Source organism: Rhinoraja longicauda, chromosome 42 (genome assembly GCF_053455715.1).
Source record: "Rhinoraja longicauda isolate Sanriku21f chromosome 42, sRhiLon1.1, whole genome shotgun sequence".
In the NCBI taxonomy this organism is placed as follows: Eukaryota; Metazoa; Chordata; class Chondrichthyes; order Rajiformes; family Arhynchobatidae; genus Rhinoraja; species Rhinoraja longicauda.
In genome coordinates, this window is record NC_135994.1 from 6,025,345 (window position 1) to 6,044,133 (window position 18,789).

Below are 18,789 nucleotides of genomic sequence, written 5' to 3' on the forward strand. Positions count from 1 at the left end.
GCCTGATAACAGCCGGGAAGAAACTGTCCCTGAATCTGGAGGTGTGCGTTTTCACACATCTGTGCCTCTTGCCCGACGGGAAACCAGAGGGAGGACTCTATCCAGGCCTTTACATTTTTTTTTTAGATTTAGAGATACAGCGCGGAAACAGGCCCTTCGGCCCACCGGGCCCGTGCCGCCCAGCGATCCCCGCACACTAACACTATCCTACACCCACTAGGGACAATTTTTGTTTATTTTTTACATTTGCCCAGCCAATTAACCTACATACCTGCACGTCTTTGGAGTGTGGGAGGAAACCGAAGATCTCGGAGAAAACCCACGCAGGTCACGGGGAGAACGCACAAACTCCGTGCAGACGGCGCCCGTGGTCGGGATCGAACCTGAGCCTCCGGCGCTGCATTCGCTGTAAGGCAGCAACTCTACCGCTGCGCCACCGTGCCTTTCACTATTCAGTACGTTTCAATGAGGTCCCCCCTCGTCCTTCTGAACTCCAGCGAGTGCAGGCCCTGTGCCCACAAACGCTCATCGTACGTTAACCCACTCACTCCTGGGATCGTTGTCGTAAACCTCCTCTGGACCCTCTCCAGAGCCAGCACATCCTTCCTCAGATAAGGGGCCCAAAACTGCTCACAGTGCTGCAAATGCGGCCTAGCCAGCCCCAGGCAGAGCCTTAGCATTCCATCGCTGTTTTGTATGAAATAGCTTTGATTGAATGAATCTTTATTATCACATGTGCCGAGGTACAGTGAAATCCTTCGTTTTGCAGACAAGCCGGTAAAATCACACAGCAGACCTCACCTGGGCTGTCCACGAGAGTCACCACAACTCTGGTGCCGACAAAGTTCCGGCAGTCAGGCAGAGGTTCACCTGCACCTCCTCCAACCTCATCTATTGTATCCGCTGCTCTAGATGTCAACTTCTTTACATCAGCGAGACCAAACTCAGGCTCGGCGATCGTTTCGCTCAACACCTTCGCTCACTCCGCCTCAGCCAACCTGATCTCCCGGTGGCTCAGCACTTCAACTCCCCCTCCCACTCCCAGTCTGACCTTTCTGTCCTGGGCCTCCTCCAGTGCCATAGTGAGGCCCAGCGCAAATTGGAGGAACAGCACCTCATATTTCGCTTGGGCAGTTTACACCCCAGCGGTATGAACATTGACTTCTCTACCTTCAGGTAGTTCCTCTGTCCCTCTCTATCCCCTCCCCCTTCCCAGTTCTCCCACTGTCTTCCTGTCTCCGACTACATCCTATCTTTGTCCCGCCCCCCCTGACATCAGTCTGAAGAAGGGTCTCGACCCGAAACGTCACCCATTCCCTCTCTCCCGAGATGCTGCCTGACCCGCTGAGTTACTCCAGCACTTTGTGTCTCCTTTCGATTTGAACCAGCATCTGCAGTTATCTTCCTACACAAATTACAACAGTTCATCGAACAGTCCTATCTTCACTCCCTATCTTCTGCCTCCCCCCCCGCCCTCCCCCCTTCGTTCCCGCCCCCCCCCCCCCCCCGGCTGGGCCCCCCTGTGGTGGGAAATGGACAGACTACATGTGTAGGAAGGAACTAGGGTTGCCAACTGTCCCGTATTAGCCGGGACATCCCGTATTTTGGGCTAAATTGGTTTGTCCCGTACGGGACCGCCCTTGTCCCGCATTAGTAGGGTCGCCAACTTCCTCACTCCCAAATAAGGGACAAAGGGTGACGTCACCGCCCCCGCGCCCCCACGTGACCTCACCCGGCCAGCGGCCACGTGCTCCCGCCCCACCAATGGCGGCCGCCCGGGTGAGGTTGCGTGGGGCGCCACCTTGTCCCGTATTTGGGAAGTGAGGAAGTTGGCAGCCCGAGAAGGAACTGCAGGTTCTGGTTTAAAGACACAAAATGCTGGAGTAACCCGCGGCTCTGTGGAGAAACGCCACCCATTCCTTCTCTCCGGAGACGCTGCCTGGCCCACTGAGTCACTGCAGCGTTCTGCGTGTGCCTCGGGACAGACTATGCTCTGTATTGGGCTCAGCTCATTGCACCTGGCTCCACTCTTATCTCTTGTAAGGCAACAAGGGTTTGGCTCGTTAATTTTTGCAATTTAAATGTTTTGACCCTGGCTGCATGCAAATCAATGAGGGTGTTTGCACTGTTTTGTACCACATGCTTGGTGCTGCAGGACAAGATTTACAAGAGAAACAAAATAGTCATTTGCATTCTTGCAAATTATTAGTCCTGGGCAAGACTTGTTTTCAATGTAAACGGCCTGTCCCAGTTACGCGATTCTTAAGACGACTGCCGGTGACTGTCAAAGTCGTAGCAGATCGCCGACATTTTCTTTTACCCTACGACAATGACCACGACAATGACCACGACAATGACCACGACAATGACCACGACAGTGACCACGACAGTGACCACGACAGTGACCACGACAGTGACCACGACAGTGACCACGACAATGACCACGACAGTGACCACGACAGTGACCACGACAGTGACCACGACAGTGACCACGACAATGACCACGACAATGACCACGACAATGACCACGACAATGACCACGACAGTGACCACGACAGTGACCACGACAATGACCACGACAATGACCACGACAGTGACCACGACAATGACCACGACAATGACCACGACAATGACCACGACAATGACCACGACAATGACCACGACAATGACCACGACAATGACCACGACAATGCCGAGTCAGGTCGATACAAGTCACTACTTTTGTGAAGCTAGCGCCTGGCTCAGAGATCCCACCGTCTTCGGAAACATCGCCAAATCCCCACGCTTACCTGACCGTCAAACCGTCGCCTCCAATCTACCCGTCAAATGTCCTGACGGTAAATAAATTGGCCAAACAAAACTATCTTCTGGTATCTTCAAATGGCCCTTTTCTTAATTCAATATTACGTGCTTCCAAATGCGTCTGCGACAACCTGGCAAACCTGGGGACAGCGTGCGACAGACAGCGCCCGCAATAAGCAACGATGCCTGGCCACAAGCCAGCTGTTGCCGAGAAATTTCTATCGGGAAATGTTTTTCCGCGACGCGCCGAGATCCGAGATCATTGAAGACTCCTCACGGTCACGCCCGCCCGCGGCACCCCGGCAAACGTTCGGCGACAGCCTAGTCGCCGGCAGTCGCCTTAAAACCGCCTACGTGGGACAGGCCCTTAAGTCTCGTTCCATGCTGACCTCCCCGTTGTTGGCGCAGAGCCTCGAAAGATGCCAACACCAACTGCGGAGAGGTGATCACAGGTCCCCGCAGTGAAACCAGCGGGATTTGACCATCGCTAGCAATGGCTAACCCTGGACAGGATCCGCACCCTCCATGCAAGAACAGTGAATGAATGCTCACTGAGGCTTTTCCCTGGTGGCATCAAGGCCACCCGCCCAGCAACTGCTGCCGCCCTGGCCTGGATGTCTACCCTTGGCCTACAACTTTAGGCTGTGCACGCCACACGCAAGAAGGAGGTTCTTTTCCTGTCGTGGACAGCGCTGGAGATACAGCACGGAACCAGGCCCTTCAGCCCACCGACTCCATGCCAACCACCAACTACTCATTCCCACTAATCCCACATGAATCCCATTGTGGGCCCTCTTCCACAGCCAACAATGGACCATTGTGGGCTCTACCTTTCCTTGCCCATCGGTGCAGGCCCAGATTTGCTTTGAACCTTTTCATGCCTCGAATTTCCCTCCCCACCCCCCCCCCCCCCCCCCCCCGCCCTGACTCTCAGTTCTGAAGAAGGGTCTCGACCCGATACGTCACCCATTCCTTCTCTCCAGAGATGCTGCCTGACCCACTGAGTTACTCCAGCTTTTCGTGTCCGTCTTCGAAATGATTTGCGACAGGCTGAAACATCGGAGGGGGCGAGGGGACGGAGGTGGCGAGGGGGGGAGCAGTGGATGTGGTGTGATGGGGGTTTTTTGCGGAAGGCCGCGACAGACAGCGGCCGCCGTGGCTCCGGGACACGGGCGCACTCCCGCGGTGAGTGGCTGCAACGGATGGCGGGAGTGTATTGGGAAAGGGATCATGCAGGAACACAGGGGGAATGGAAAGAGATGGGTGGGGTTCGAGTGCCAGGAGTGTGCCCGCCATCGTGTGCCCGCCATCTTGTGCCCGCCATCTTGTGCCCGCCATCCCGTCCGTTTCCGCGCTGCACGTGAATCCTACGTAAAACCGGAGATACTGCGGCCCCACCACAATAGCTGAAGTACTTTAGAAACATAGACATAGAAAGTTTAGTTTACTTTAGATCAGTCTGAAACATACATAGAGACATAGACAATAGGTGCAGAAGGAGGCCATTCGGCCCTTCGAGCCTGTACGCACCGCCATTCATTGTGATCGTGGCTGATCATCCACAATCAGTAACCCGTGCCTGCCTTCTCCCCATATCCCCTGATTCCACTAGCCCCCAGAGCTCTATCTAACTCTCTTTAAAATTCATCCAGTGAATCGGCCTCCACTGCCCTCTGTGGCAGAGAATCCCACAGATTCACAACTCTCTGGGTGGAAACGTTTTTTTTCTCACCTCAGTTTTAAATGGCCTCCCCTTTATTCTTAGACTGTGTGTGGCCCCTGGTTCTGGACTCCCCCAACATTGGGAACATTTTTCCTGCATCTGGCTTGTCCGGTCCTTTTATAATTTTTGTACGTAAAAGTGTCTCGTCGGAGGCTTATCATATCATATCATATATATACAGCCAGAAACAGGCCTTTTCGGCCCACCAAGTCCGTGCCGCTCAGCGATCCCCGTACATTAACACTATCCTACACCCACTAGGGACAATTTTTACATTTACCCAGCCAATTAACCTACATACCTGTACGTCTTTGGAGTGTGGGAAGAAACCGAAGATCTCGGAGAAAACCCACGCAGGTCACGGGGAGGACGTACAGACTCCTTACAGTGCAGCACCTGTAGTCAGGATCGAACCTGAGTCTCCGGCGCTGCATTCGCTGTAAAGCAGCAACTCTACCGCTGCGCTACCGTGCCGCCCTTGGCTGGGGCTGTCTCAGAGGCGGCTGGAACAGCGCACTCTGCGTCTGAATTAGCATCGACTTTGCCCGTGAGGGGCGTGCGCGCCCGGCAGTGGCACCCTGACGTGCGTCGGTGGGGGGAGGGGGGGGGGGAGGAGGGGGCGGGGGAGCGTAGGACAACACGGTGAGGGCATGGAGACGCTGGCCCTTGCCCCCACGACCCGTGACAATGGCCTGACGATGGCCTCAGTGGCTCCTCATGCATTTCAGGTGGTTCTTGAAGTACAGCAGCTTCTCCTGCAGACGGCCGTCCTCGTCCGCCGGCTGGACGTAGCGGAACTCCTTGTACATCCTGTCGCTCCTGGTCTGCTTCGTCCACGGCATCACGATCTTGGACGAGTGGTCCACCTTGATGTCGCTGCAAGAGCCAACGTGGAGCAGGCCCAGGCCGTCGATGAAAAACTCTGCCGGAAGAAAGCACAGAGAGAGAGAGAGAGAGAGAGAGAGAGAGAGAGAGAGAGAGAGAGAGAGAGAGAGAGAGAGAGAGAGAGAGAGAGAGAGAGAGAGAGAGAGAGAACGCGGTTAGCCATGCGGTCAGCCTATCTTCTGCCTCCCCCGCCCCCCCCCCTTCGTTCCCGCCCCCCCCCCCCCCGGCTGCCCCCCCCCCTGTGGTGGGAAATGGACAGACTACATGTGTAGGAAGGAACTAGGGTTGCCAACTGTCCCGTATTAGCCGGGACATCCCACATTTTGGGCTAGATTGGTTTGTCCCGTACGAAGCGCCCTTGTCCCGTATTAGTAGGGTCGCCAACTTTCCTCGCTCCCAAATAAGGGACAAAGGGTGACGTCACCGCCCCCGCGCCCCCACGTGACCTCGCCCGGCCAGCGGCCACGCGCTCCCGCCCCATCAATGGCGGCCGCCCGGGTGAGGTTGCGTGGGGCGCCACCTTGTCCCGTATTTGGGAAGTGAGGAAGTTGGCAGCCCGAGAAGGAACTGCAGGTTCTGGTTTAAAGACACAAAGTGCTGGAGTAACCCGCGGCTCTGTGGAGAAACGCCACCCATTCCTTCTCTCCGGAGACGCTGCCTGGCCCACTGAGTCACTGCAGCGTTCTGCGTGTGCCTCGGGACAGACTATGCTCTGTATTGGGCTCAGCTCATTGCACCTGGCTCCACTCTTATCTCTTGTAAGGCAACAAGGGTTTTGGCTTGGTGGTGCAGCGGTAGAGTTGCTGTCCCGGAGAACCGGGTTCGATCCCGACCACGGGCGCTGTCTGTGCGGAGTTTGTACGTTCTCCCCCGTGACCCGCGTGGGTTTTCTCCGCGATCTTCAGTTTCCTCCCACACACCAAAGACGGGCAGGTTTTGTAGATTAATTGGCTTGGTATAAATGTAAGAATTGGTGTGTGTGTGTGCGTGCGTGCGTGCGTGCGTGCGTGCGTGCGTGCGTGCGTGCGTGCGTGCGTGCGTGCGTGCGTGCGTGTGTGTGTGTGTGTGTGTGTGTAGGCCAGTGTTCGTGTGCGGGGCCGAAGAGCCTATTTCCGCGCTGTATGTCGAAAACTAAAAGTAAAAACTAAAAGGCTGGGTGGGACGGCCCTTTCTCTTTCCCCAACCGACCTCGTGCCCCCTCGAGACCCTGGCCCTCGCCCCATCTCCAGCATCGTCTCCGCAGCTCACCTCCGTGATGTTGCCCATTTCTGGCGCTTGCCCGCGCCTTCCGTCGTGGCGGGCACTGCCCCCAACCTCACCCCTTCCCTTTCCGTCGCCTGCAAGCTGACCCCGTTTCCCTCCCCTCCGCCCTCCAGAGGGACCGTTTCCCACCGTGATACCTGGTCTTTCGCCGCTTCCGTCTGTCTGCCCTCCACCGCCGCCAACCTCATCGTTCCCCAGCCCCCGCACGGGACCTTCTCCCCAAAATCCATCAACACAACTTCCCATTGTCTCTGCCCGCTCCTGCCCCACTGAAATCATTTCCACGCACCTCGACTCCATCCGATCCCCCCCCTGGTCCAATCTCTCCTGACCTGACGACATTGAAAGAATCATCCACGCATTCATTTCCTCCCGCCTAGGCCCTTGCATCCCCTCTCTATCCGTTCCTCCCTTGTTTGTGTGTTGGTGGTGGGGTGTTTTGTTTTGGTTGTGTATGTGTGGGGGGGGGGGGGGGGGGGGTGGTGAGGGTGGGTGGTGAGGGTGGGTGGGTATGTGTGTGGGGGGGGGGGGAAATCTTTCTTTTTTTTTTAGGTCTCTTCCGCGGGGCCTTCCATCACCCGGTGCGGCTCGGCCGCGGGACTGAACAGCGCCCGGTGCGGCTCGGCCGCGGGGCCTTCCATCACCTGGTGCAGCTCGGCCGCGGGACTGAACAGCACCCGGTGCAGCTCGGCCGCGGGACTGAACAGCGCCCGGTGCGGCTCGGCCGCGGGGCCTTCCATCGCCCGGTGCGGCGCGGCAGCGGGACACCATTCTGCTTTAGTTAAACATTTTGTTCAAGATGGCCGCGCCGTTGTGTTTGGCCGCCTGCCACTGTATGTTTCTTTTTTTTTTCCTAATCAGATGTGCAGCACTTTGGTCAACGTGGGTTGTTTTTAAATGTGCTATACAAATAAAATTGACTTGACTTGACTTGACCAGACTACTGCAACTCCCTGTACACTGGGATCAGCCAATCTTCCCTGTCCCGCCTGCAATTGGTCCAAAACGCCGCAGCGAGACTCCTGACGGGTACCCGTAAAAGGGACCACATCACCCCGATTCTGGCCTCTCTCCACTGGCTCCCTGTACGGTACAGAATCAACTTCAAGCTCCTCCTATTCACATACAAAGCCCTAAACGGGCTTGCCCCCCCCTATATCAAAAATCTTCTAACCCCCCTCTCTAACTCCAGGTCCCTCAGGTCGGCTGACTTGGGGCTACTCACTATCCCGCGGTCTAGGCTTAAGCTCAGGGGTGACCACGCTTTTGCGGTTGCAGCTCCTAGACTGTGGAACAGCATCCCTCTCCCCATCAGAACTGCCCCCTCCATCGACTCCTTTAAGTCCAGGCTCAAAACCTATTTCTACTCCCTAGCGTTTGAGGCCCTCTGAGGGGGCGCTGTGAACTGTTTATGTATGTGCTGTTATGTTTGTGTGCCATTGTATGTTCGTTTCTTAGTACCTGAACTGATGTACAGCACTTTGGTCAACGTGGGTTGTGTTTAAATGTGCTATACAAATAAACTTGACTTGACTTGACTTGACTACCTACCTCTCACGCCCTTCGTCTCTTCAATGTTTTGCAGGCCCCCACTCCCTCATCTGTGCTATGTCTGAAGAAGGATCTCGACCCGAAACGTCACCCATTGCCTCCTCTCCATTCCTTCTGCTGCCTGACCCGCTGAGTTGCTCCAGAGGTCTGTGTCTCTCTCCGGTGTAAACCAGTATCTGCAGTTCCTTCCTGCCCATAATATCTGGCATCGCCCCGCCACCGGCCTTGCCCTGAGCTGGCTAGTTTGCTGCATAACCAGTGAGAGTTGGCGGTAGGGTGCACCAGTGAGAGGCGGCGCGGTGGCGCAGCGGGTAGAGCTGCTGCCTCACAGCGCCAGAGGCCCGGGTTCCATCCCGACTACGGGCGCCGTCTGTACGGAGTTTGCACGCTCTCCCCGTGACCAGCGTGGGGTTTCTCCGGGTGCTCCGGTTTCCTCCCACACTCCAAAGACGTACAGGTGTGTAAGTTAATTGGCTTGGTATCATTGTGAATTAGCCCGAGCTTGTGTAAGATAGTGTTAGTGTGCGGGGATCGCTGGTCGGCACGGACTCAGTGGGCCGAAGGGCCTGTTTCCACACACTGTGTCCCTAAACTAAAGTCTAGAGGCTGGGTTGGTTTCCTCCGGGTGCTCCGGTTTCCCACCAGCCGTGCCGGTTTGTCGGTTTGTCGGGGAGTCCAGATTATTAAGGGGTTGGACACGTTAGAGGCAGGAAACATGTTCCCAATGTTGGGGGAGTCCAGAACAAGGGGCCACAGTTTAAGAATAAGGGGTAGGCCATTTAGAACTGAGGTGAGGAAGAACTTCTTCAGTCAGAGAGTTGTGAATCTGTGGAATTCTCTGCCTCAGAGGGCAGTGGAGGCCAATTCTCTGAATGCATTCAAGAGAGAGCTGGATAGAGCTCTTAAGGATAGCGGAGTCAGGGGGTATGGGGAGAGGGCAGGAACGGGGTACTGATTGTGGATGATCAGCCATGATCACAGTGAATGGCGGTGCGTACAGGCTCGAAGGGCTGAATGGCCTCCTCCTGCACCTATTGTCTATTGTCTATTGTCTATTGTCTATTAATTGGCCCTCTGAAATTATCTCGGCTGCGCGGTGAGTGGTTTGGGAAAGTGGGATGACATGGGACGAGAGCGTGATCGGGCGATCGCTGGTCGGCGTGGACCCGACCGGCCTGCTTCCCCGCACTGCGTCTCCCCAATCGGCCCACGTGACCGTGCCACCCTGTGCTGGAAAGGCCGCCTGGCATCGACTCACCCAAGTGCCCCTGGCGGGCGATGAGCGGGTCGAATCCCACCTGCTGCACCTTGTTCGTGCGCGCCATGAAGAAGTTGATGATGGCGTCCGTGACCACGCAGTTGGGGAACCCCTCCACTTCGTGGTAGTAGCCCTTGCGGATGTTCAGGCAGTCGCCATCTTGCCCACCCTGCTCCACGCTGATCATGTGCTGGAACGTGGCCGAATATTGGGTTACCTCTCTCACCGATCCTCCCACCTACAACAGCAAGGGAAGTAGATGAGGTCTTTTAACCTTTGGTTTAGTTTAGAGACGCAGGTTTGGACGGATTACCCAGCAGCTGGATAATCTAGCAGAGTCTAGTTTAGTTTAGTTTCGAGGCACAGCGCGGAAACAGGCCCAGATCCACGCCGACCAGCGATCCCCGCACACTAATAATAATAATAATAATGCATTTTATTTATATAGCGCTTTTCATATACTCAAAGACGCTTTACAGAGATTTAGAGAACATAGGGAAATGAATAAATAGATAAATAAGTAAATAAATAAATGAACAGAGAAAGGAGACAGAAGGTGAGGTGACCTTCAGTGGTTGAAGGCAGTGCTGAACAGGTGAGACTTCAGTGATGTTTTGAATGTGGTGAGTGAGGAGGAGTCTCTGACGGTTTGGGGTAGTGAGTTCCATAGGGTGGGAGCAGCGATGGAGAAAGCCCTGTCCCCCCAGGATCTGAGTTTAGTCCGGATGTGGGGGGATAGGAGATTGGCAGCGGCAGAGCGGAGGGTGCAGGTGGGAGTGTGCCTGTGGAGGAGGTCGGTCAGGTAGGATGGGGCCAGGTTATGGAGGGCTTTGTAGGTCATGAGGAGGATTTTGTACTGGATTCTCTGGGGGATGGGGAGCCAGTGGAGTTTGTAAAGGACGGGGGTGATATGGTCACGGATCGGGGTGTGGGTGAGTAGACGGGCAGCGGAGTTTTGAATGTATTGAAGTTTACTGATGATTTTTGAGGGTGCGCCATAGAGGAGGCTGTTGCAGTAGTCCAGACGGGAGGTGATGAAGGCGTGGATGAGGGTTTCTGCAGCTGTGGAGGAGAGGGATGGATGGAGACGGGCAATGTTTTTGAGGTGGAAGAAGGCTGTCTTTGTGATGTGTTTGATGTGTTTGTCGAAGGAGAGGGCTTTGATCAAAGATGATTCCAAGATTCCGGATGTGAGGTGAGGTGGATACTGGGAGACCATCAATATTGAGGATGAAGTTTTGGGTGGATTTGGTGAGCGTTTTTGGACCAATGATGATGATTTCAGATTTGTTGCAGTTGAGTTTGAGGAAATTTGATTGAAGCCAAGATTTTATTTCAGTGATGCAGTTTGTCATTGTAGAGTGTGTGGTGGTGGAGATTGACTTGGTGGAGATGAGAAGCTGGATACGAGCACTACCCTACACACACTGGGGACAATTTACTACTTTCACCTCAGCCAAATCAACCCACAAACCTGCACGTTTAGTTTAATTTACAGATACAGCACGGAAGCAGGCCCTTCGGCCCACCGAGTCCGTGCCGACCAGCAATCCCTGCACCCTAACACTACCACACACTGGGGACAATTTTTACATTTATACCAAGCCAACTAACCTACAAACCTGTGTGTCTTTGGAGGCTATTTGCTTTGTGCCTCTAAGTTTAAGAATAAGGGGTAGGCCATTTAGAACGGAGACGAGGAAAAACTTTTTCCAGTCGGAGAGCGGTGAATCTGTGGAATTCTCTGCCTCAGAAGGCAGTGGAGGCCAATTCTCTGAATGCATTCAAGAGAGAGCTGGATAGAGCTCTTAAGGATAGCGGAGTCAGGGGGTATGGGGAGAGGGCAGGAACGGGGTACTGATTGAGAATGATCAGCCATGATCACGGTGAATGGCGGTGTGTATAGGCTCAAAGGGCCGAATGGCCTCCTCCTGCACCTATTGTCTATTGTCTATAAAGGTGAAAGGCGGCACGGTGGCGCAGCGGTAAAGCTGCTGCCTCACGGCGCCAGGTTCGATCCTGACCACGGGCGCTGTCTGCACGTTCTCCCCGTGACCTGCGTGGGTTTTCTCCGGGTGCTTCCGGTTTCCTCCCACACTCCAAAGACGTGCAGGTTTGGTGGGTTGATTGGCCTGGTGTCAATGCAAAAAAGCTGTCCCCAGTGTGTGCTGGGACAGTGTCGAGTGTGCGGGGGGGATCGCTGGTCGGTGTGGACTCGGTGTCGTCCGCGCTGAACCTCGCAACTAAACTAAACTGAACGGAGGACGATCAAGTGGGCAGGTTGCCTCCAGGTGCGGCACCACTGGAGGAGATGGGACTTCTGCTCGTCAATCCGCCCGCTGTCAACGTCGTAGGAATGTGTTAGGACCTCACCGCGCCAGATTCCAGGAGAACTGAACGGGTTACATTCATTTGCAGGGCGTGGGTGTGTTAACATTTCTCCTTCTTTCACTGTTGCCTTGAAGGCAGGGCTGGGCTTTCATAAACTGCTGATTGTTCTTTAATGCACTTAAGACTGTTCTGCGGGATGACTTTCGAGTACACCAGCCTTCTTTCACCAGTACAAAACCCCAAGGTGCTTCTCCTTGGTTTTATCGGGCAAATGTCGACGCTGGGTCACGTACCATCTGACAGCGCGTGGCTGGAGGGATTCATGAGTTCATGAGTTCATTAGTTCTCGGACCAGAATTATCCGACTGAGATTGTGAAATTGGCTTTGTAAGGAAGTGGTCTTAGGCGGTGGAAAGCAGAAGGACGATTCTATTTTAACAGAAATCTACATTTCTTTTTATCATTGGCAGCCAGCTCGATCCTGAAGAGATAAGATGACCGCACTGGATTCATTTTCAGTGGCAGAGAAGTTAATTTGGCACATCACTGGAATAGGTCAAAAAACTTAAGTGGAAGGTAGACACAAAACGCTGGAGCAACTCGGCGGGACAGGCGGCATCTCTGGAGAGAAGGGAATGGGTGACGTTTCGGGTCGAGACCCTTCCTCAAGACTATATATGGTTACAATTTGATCGGTGACAATGAAGTCCATTCTCACCTCTGTGTTGCAGTTTTATATCATCAAATCCCGGAAATGTTTGCCCTTTCTACAAATTGACTCCCAAAACAATAGACAATAGACAATAGGTGCAGGAGGAGGCCATTCGGCCCTTCGAGCCATCACCGCCATTCAATGTGATCATGGCTGATCATTCTCAATCAGTACCCCGTTCCTGCCTTCTCCCCATACCCCCTGACTCCGCTATCCTTAAGAGCTCTGTCTAGCTCTCTCTTGAATGCATCCAGAGAATTGGCCTCCACTGCCTTCTGAGGCAGAGAATTCCACAGATTCTCAACTCTCCGACTGAAAAAGGTTTTTCCTCATCTCCGTTATAAATGGCCTACCCCTTATTCTCAAACTGTGGCCCCTGGTTCTGGAATCTCTCCCGACGCCATAAAATCCGCGGATGAGTCGATGGGAAAGTGGGATAACTCTGGTGAACTGGTAATCGGTGGTCAGTGTGGACATTTGGTGGGCAAGAGGGCCTGTTTCCACGTTGTGTCTCTGAATTAAACTGAACTAAAGCTTCCCTGAATTACCGGTGGAGATATTTAGTGTCCCGGTCCGTTTCTGGTGGATTGAAACCTTCAGCTACCAGAAGCAGTGGTTGTCCAACTGCCTCCGTCACCTCTTCCCACAGACTCCAATCAAACCCTTCGGTTTTCGGGAGAAAGAGAAGCTAACGGGCGGAGTATTACCTGAATGGTGACCGATTGGGAGAAGGGGAGATGCAACGTGACCTGGGTGTCATGGTGCACCAGTCATTGAAAGCAAGCATGCAGGTGCAGCAGGCAGTGAAGAAAGCGAATGGTATGTTGGCATTCATAGCAAGAGGATTTGAGTTTAGGAGCAGGGAGGTTCTGCTGCAGTTGTACAGGGCCTTGGTGAGACCGCACCTGGAGTATTGTGTGCAGTTTTGGTCTCCTAACCTGAGGAAAGACGTTCTTGCCTTAGAGGGAGTGCAGAGAAGGTTCACCAGATTGATCCCTGGGATGGCGGGACTTACATATGAGGAAAGACTAGATAGACTGGGCTTGTACTCGCTGGAATTATAGAAACATATAAAATTCTTAAGGGGTTGGAGAGGCTAGATGCGGGAAGATTGTTCCCGATGTTGGGGGAGTCCAGAACCAGGGGTCACAGCTTAAGGATAAGGGGGAAGTCTTTTAGGACCGAGATGAGAAAACATTTCTTCACACAGAGAGTGGTGAGTCTGTGGAATTCTCTGCCACAGAAGGTAGTTGAGGCCAGTTCATTGGCTGTATTTAAGAGGGAGTTAGATGTGGCCCTTTTTGCTAAAGGGATCAGGGGGTATGGAGAGAAGGCAGGGACAGGCTACTGAGCTGAATGATCAGCCATGACCATATTGAATGGCGGTGCGTACAGGCTTGAAGGGCCGAATGGCCTACTCCTGCACCTATTTTCTATGTTTCTATGTTTCTATGGAATATGAGTTTCACTTGGAGCGCCGAGCCAACGGGTGGAGATGAAGGCAGTCACGGAGGTGTAGGAAGGAACTGCAGATGCCGGTTGCTGCTGAAGACAGACGCAAAGTGCTGGAGTAACTCAGCGGGACAGGCAGCATCTCAGGAGAGCAGGACCGGGTGACGTTTTCGGGTCGAGACCCTTCTTGAGACTGGGAGCCAGGGGGGAGAGGGAAACGAGAGGTATGGAAAGGTGCAAAGAACAAAATGAATGAAAGGTTTGCAAAAGGACAAATCAACGCCAGCAACGGTGGTCAAGGAAAGGTGGAGCCCACAATGGTCCATTGTTGGCTGTAGGAAAGAGACTTTTCCCAAGTCATAGAGTCATAGAGTGATACAGCGTGGAAACAGGCCCTTCGGCCCAACTTGCCCACACCGGCCAACAATGTCCCAGCTACCCTAGTCCCACTTGCCTGTGCTTGGCCCATATCCCTCCAAACCTGCCACATCCATGTACCTGTCCAACTGTTTCCTAAACGATGGGATAGTCCCTGCCTCAACTACCTCCTCTGGCAGCTTGTTCCATACACCCACCACCCTCTGTGTGAAAAAGTTACCCCTCAGATTCCTATTTAATTCTTCTCGCCTTCACCTTGAATCTATGTCCTCTGGTCGTCGATTCCCCTACTCTGGGCAAGAGACTCTGTGCATCTACCCAATCTATTCCTCTCATGTCTGACAATAATCAATAAACAATACACAATAGACAATAGGTGCAGGAGGAGGCCATTCGGCCCTTCGAGCCAGCATCACCATTCAATGTGATCATGGCTGATCATCCACAATCAGTACCCCGTTCCTGCCTTCTCCCCATACCCCCTGACTCCGCTATCCTTAAGAGCTCTATCTAGCTCTCTCTTGATTTGATTCCTCGTGAGTTTGGGGAGGTATTTCGTTTTGTTTTAGTTTCGTTCAGTTTAGAGATACAGCGCGGAAACAGGCCCTTCGGCCCACCGGGTCCGTGCTGACCAGCGATCCCCACTATCACACTAACACTATCCTACACACACTGGGGACAATTGACAACCAAAGCCTGTTAACCTGCAAACCCGCACGTCTTTGGAGTGCGGGAGGAAACCGGAGCGCCCGGAGAAAACCCACGCAGGTCACGGGGAGAAGGTGCAAACTCCGTGCAGACAGCGCCCGTAGTCGGGATGGAACCCGGGTCTCCGGCGCTGTGAGGCAGCAACTCTACCGCCGCGCCACCGTGCCGCCCTTGATGCAGCCATTGCTTCACTCCTGGAAGTGAACTCACCATATCCAGGGTGGTTTTCTCCAGGATCTCCACCATCTTTTCCAATTTGGTGTCCGGGGCGAAGATAAAGTCGTCATCGACCCACAGCAGGTACTTTGTTTGGACCTGGGAGACGGCCAGGTTCCGCCCAGCAAACCAACCCTGGAGAGCGTGGCAGAGAACGATCATTAGCGTTCATACGAATAAGGCAACAACGGCTGAAGTCAAAGTTTCGTTTTAGCTTAGTTTAGAGATACAGCACGGAAACAGGCCCTTCGGCCCACCGGGTCCGCGCCGACCGGCGATCCCCGCACACTAATACTGTCCTACACACACACACACACTAGGGACAATTTACATTCATACCGACGCCAATTCACCTACAAACCCGCACGTCTTTGGAGTGTGGGAGGAAACCGGAGCACCCGGAGAAAACCCACGCAGGTCGCGGGGAGAAGGTACAAACTCCGCACAGACGGCGCCCGTAGTTGGGATGGAACCCGGGTCTCTGGCGCTGAAAGCGCTGTAAGGCGGCAACTCTACCGCTGCGCCACCGCGCCTTTTCACCCTAAACCTACGTCCTCTGGTTCTTGATTCCCCAACTCTGGGTAAACGACTCTGTGCATCCACCCTATCTACTCCCCTGGTGCCCTTGCACACCCCTTAACCTCCTGCGCGCCAAGGAATAAAGTCCCAGCCTGCCCCAACCTCTCCCTGTAGCTCAGGCCCCTCGAGTCCTGGCAACACCCTCGCAAATCTTCTCCGCGCCCTTTCCAGTGTGACCACTTGTGGCGCGGCGGTAGAGTTGCTGCCTCACCGCGCCAGAGACCCGGGTTCCATCCCGACTTCGGGCGCTGCCTGCACGGAGTCCGCACGTTCTCCCCGTGACCTGCGTGGGTTTTCTCCGAGATCTTCGGTTTGCTCCCACACTCCAAAGACGTGGGGGTGTGTAGGTTAATTGGCTTGGTAAATGTTTTTTTTAAATTGTCCCTCGTGGGTGTAGTGTGCGGGGATCGCCGGTCGGCGCGGACCCGGTGGGCCGAAGGGCCTGTTTCCCCGCTGTATCTCTAACACTAAAACTAAAACTACAAGACATCCTTCCCAAGGCTGTATGACCAAAACTGATGGCGGTACTCTAAGCACGGCCTCACCAACGTCTTGTGCAACGGTCACATGACCTAGCTCTAGATCCACTGAGGAACCCTTGGATCGGTGCAAAGCTCGCTCTGTGCTCTTAGAGAGGGGTGTTTGCCACACTGCCCCTTCAGACGGCAGGCACGCCTGAGGAAAGAAAGCTTGCAGGCTCATTCTCCAGAGCACCAATTACCCAACTGGCCCTTCCCATTGTAAATGTGTGTGGCTGTACTACAAGTACGTCGTAAGCAAAATGGTTATCCTCTCGATGTAGGGTGGTGGCGCAGCGGGTAGAGCTGCTGTCTCACAGCGCCAGAGACCCGGGTTCCATCCCGACTATGGGCGCTGTCTGTACGGAGTTTGCACGTTCTCCCCCATGACTACGTGGGTTTTCTCCGGGTGCTCCGGTTTCCTCCCTCATCCCAAAGATGTATAGGTTTGTAGGCTAATTGGTTTGGTATGAATGTAAAATTGTCCCTAGTGTGTGTAGGATGGTGTTAGTGTGCGGGGATCGCTGGTCGGCACGGACTCGGTGGGCCGAAGGGCCTGTTTCCGCGCTGTATCTCTAAACTAAACTAAACTAAACTAAACGTGCAGGTTTGTAGGTTAGTTTGTCTTCAGTAAAAATTGTACATTGTCCCCAGTGTGTGTAGGATAGTGTTAGTGTGCGGGGATCGCTGGTCGGTGCGGACTTGATGGGCCGAAGGGCCTGTTTCTGCGCTGTATCTCTAAACTAAACTAAACTAAACTAAATTAAACTAAACTAAACTAATCTCAATTCTACCGGAGTATCCAACTGCAGGGCTGTCCAAAAAATACTGTTGTCACATCCCAGGCTGATTCTTCAGACCTCCTTGGACTTGTTCTGCTTCAGGATGTGGACAAAATGGCGGCGATGGAGAAGGTTCTGGTTTAATTTTTGTTTTGGTAAATGCCTTTAAACTTTGCGGCTTGTGTTCTTTGTCTTTCTCAGGACACAATGTGCTGGGGGAGCTCAGAGGGTCAGGCAGCCACTGGCAGGAACATTGACAGGCGACGTTTCGGGGTCCGAAGAAGGGTCCCAGCCCAGAAAGGTCACCTGCCCATCCCCCTCCCCAGATGTTGCCTGACCCTCTGAGTTCCTCCGGCACTTTGCGCTTTGCTTAAGATTCCAGCAGCTGCAGCTTCTTGTGCCTCAGGGTTATTTGCCTTTTCCTTGAGATTAGTTCAGAGTTTGCAGCACGGAACCAGGCCCTTCGGCCCATCGAGTCCACCCTGACCGTCGATCACCCTTTCACACTAGTTCTACGTTGTCCCACTTTCCCATCCACTCCCTGCACACGAGGGGGCGATTTACAGAGGGGCCGATTAACCTATAAACCCGCGCGTCTTTGGGGTGCGGGGGGAAACCGGAGCACCCGGAGGAAACCCACGCGGTCACGGGGAGAACGTGCAAACTCCACACACACACACACACGCGCGCACACACAGACAGCACCCAAGGTCAGGATTGAACCTGTGTCTCTGGCGCTGTGAGACGACACCTGTGTGTGGCTTTGGTCTCCATGGGCGAGGAAGGGTGTACAGCTGGGCTCGCCGCACGCTTTGTCACACCAACGCATGGACCTCCCTGAAATTGGGAGAGTGGGGCACGCAAAACACAGCACGGGGCAGTGCAGGAACAGGCCCTTCGGCCCTCAATGTCCGTGCTGGACACAATGCCAAGTTAAACCAATCTCCGCTGCCCGCACGTGATCCATTCCCTGGAGAGACAGAAATGAAGGAAAGGCCCCGTATTTCCTCCAGCACCTTTTCGCCATCTCAGGGAGCACGCAGAGGAGCAGCGGGTGGAGCTGCTGCCTCACAGCGCCAGGGACCCGGCTTCCTTCCCGACCTCATGCGCGCGCGCGCGTGGGGTTTGCAACATTCTCCCCGTGACCGCGTGGGTTTTCCTCCGGGTGCTCCGGTCGGTCTCCTCCCACCTCCCAAGGACGTGCGGGTTTGCAGGCTGATCGGCCCCTCTGTAAATCGCCCGCTGGATTGTGCAGGGAGTGGATGGGAAAGTGGGATAGCATGGAACTGGTGTGTGAACGGTCGACGTGGACTCGGTGGGCCGAAGGGCCTGTTTCCATGCGGTATCTCTAAACTAAACCTATGGGGAGAAAGAAAGCAGACTATTTGCGCACAGCAAGATCCCAGTTGGTAATAAAACAGATCTTGTTGCTTCAGAATTGCAAATTGCCCGCCTAACGTAGCCCGCCCTTGCTCAGAATAGCGCTGAGAGTTTTGTTTTATATCCACCGTTACATCGAAAGACAGGACACCAGCGTTGCAGTACTCTCTCAGTTGGAGCGTGAGGCTCAAACTCACTGCCATGAGGTTTTATCTCAGAACGTGCAGGAAGGAACTGCAGATGCTGGTCTA

The 18,789-nt window shown here is 54.1% G+C and overlaps 1 protein-coding gene across 4 annotated transcripts in view; it reads right to left on the reverse strand.

Moving 5' to 3' along the window:
* Positions 1-4,229: 4,229 nt before the first annotated feature.
* LOC144611992 (beta-1,4 N-acetylgalactosaminyltransferase 1-like) overlaps positions 4,230-18,789 on the reverse strand; it is a 54,273-nt gene continuing 39,713 nt past the window's right edge. For all 4 annotated transcript variants that reach the window (XM_078431388.1, XM_078431389.1, XM_078431387.1 and 1 more), the window contains 3 exons: positions 15,274-15,414; positions 9,483-9,720; positions 4,230-5,447 (listed from right to left, as the gene is read on the reverse strand). In XM_078431388.1, the coding sequence (XP_078287514.1) occupies positions 5,230-5,447; positions 9,483-9,720; positions 15,274-15,414 (597 nt within the window). In that variant the 3' untranslated portion in view covers positions 4,230-5,229. The remainder of the gene's footprint in view (positions 5,448-9,482; positions 9,721-15,273; positions 15,415-18,789) is intronic.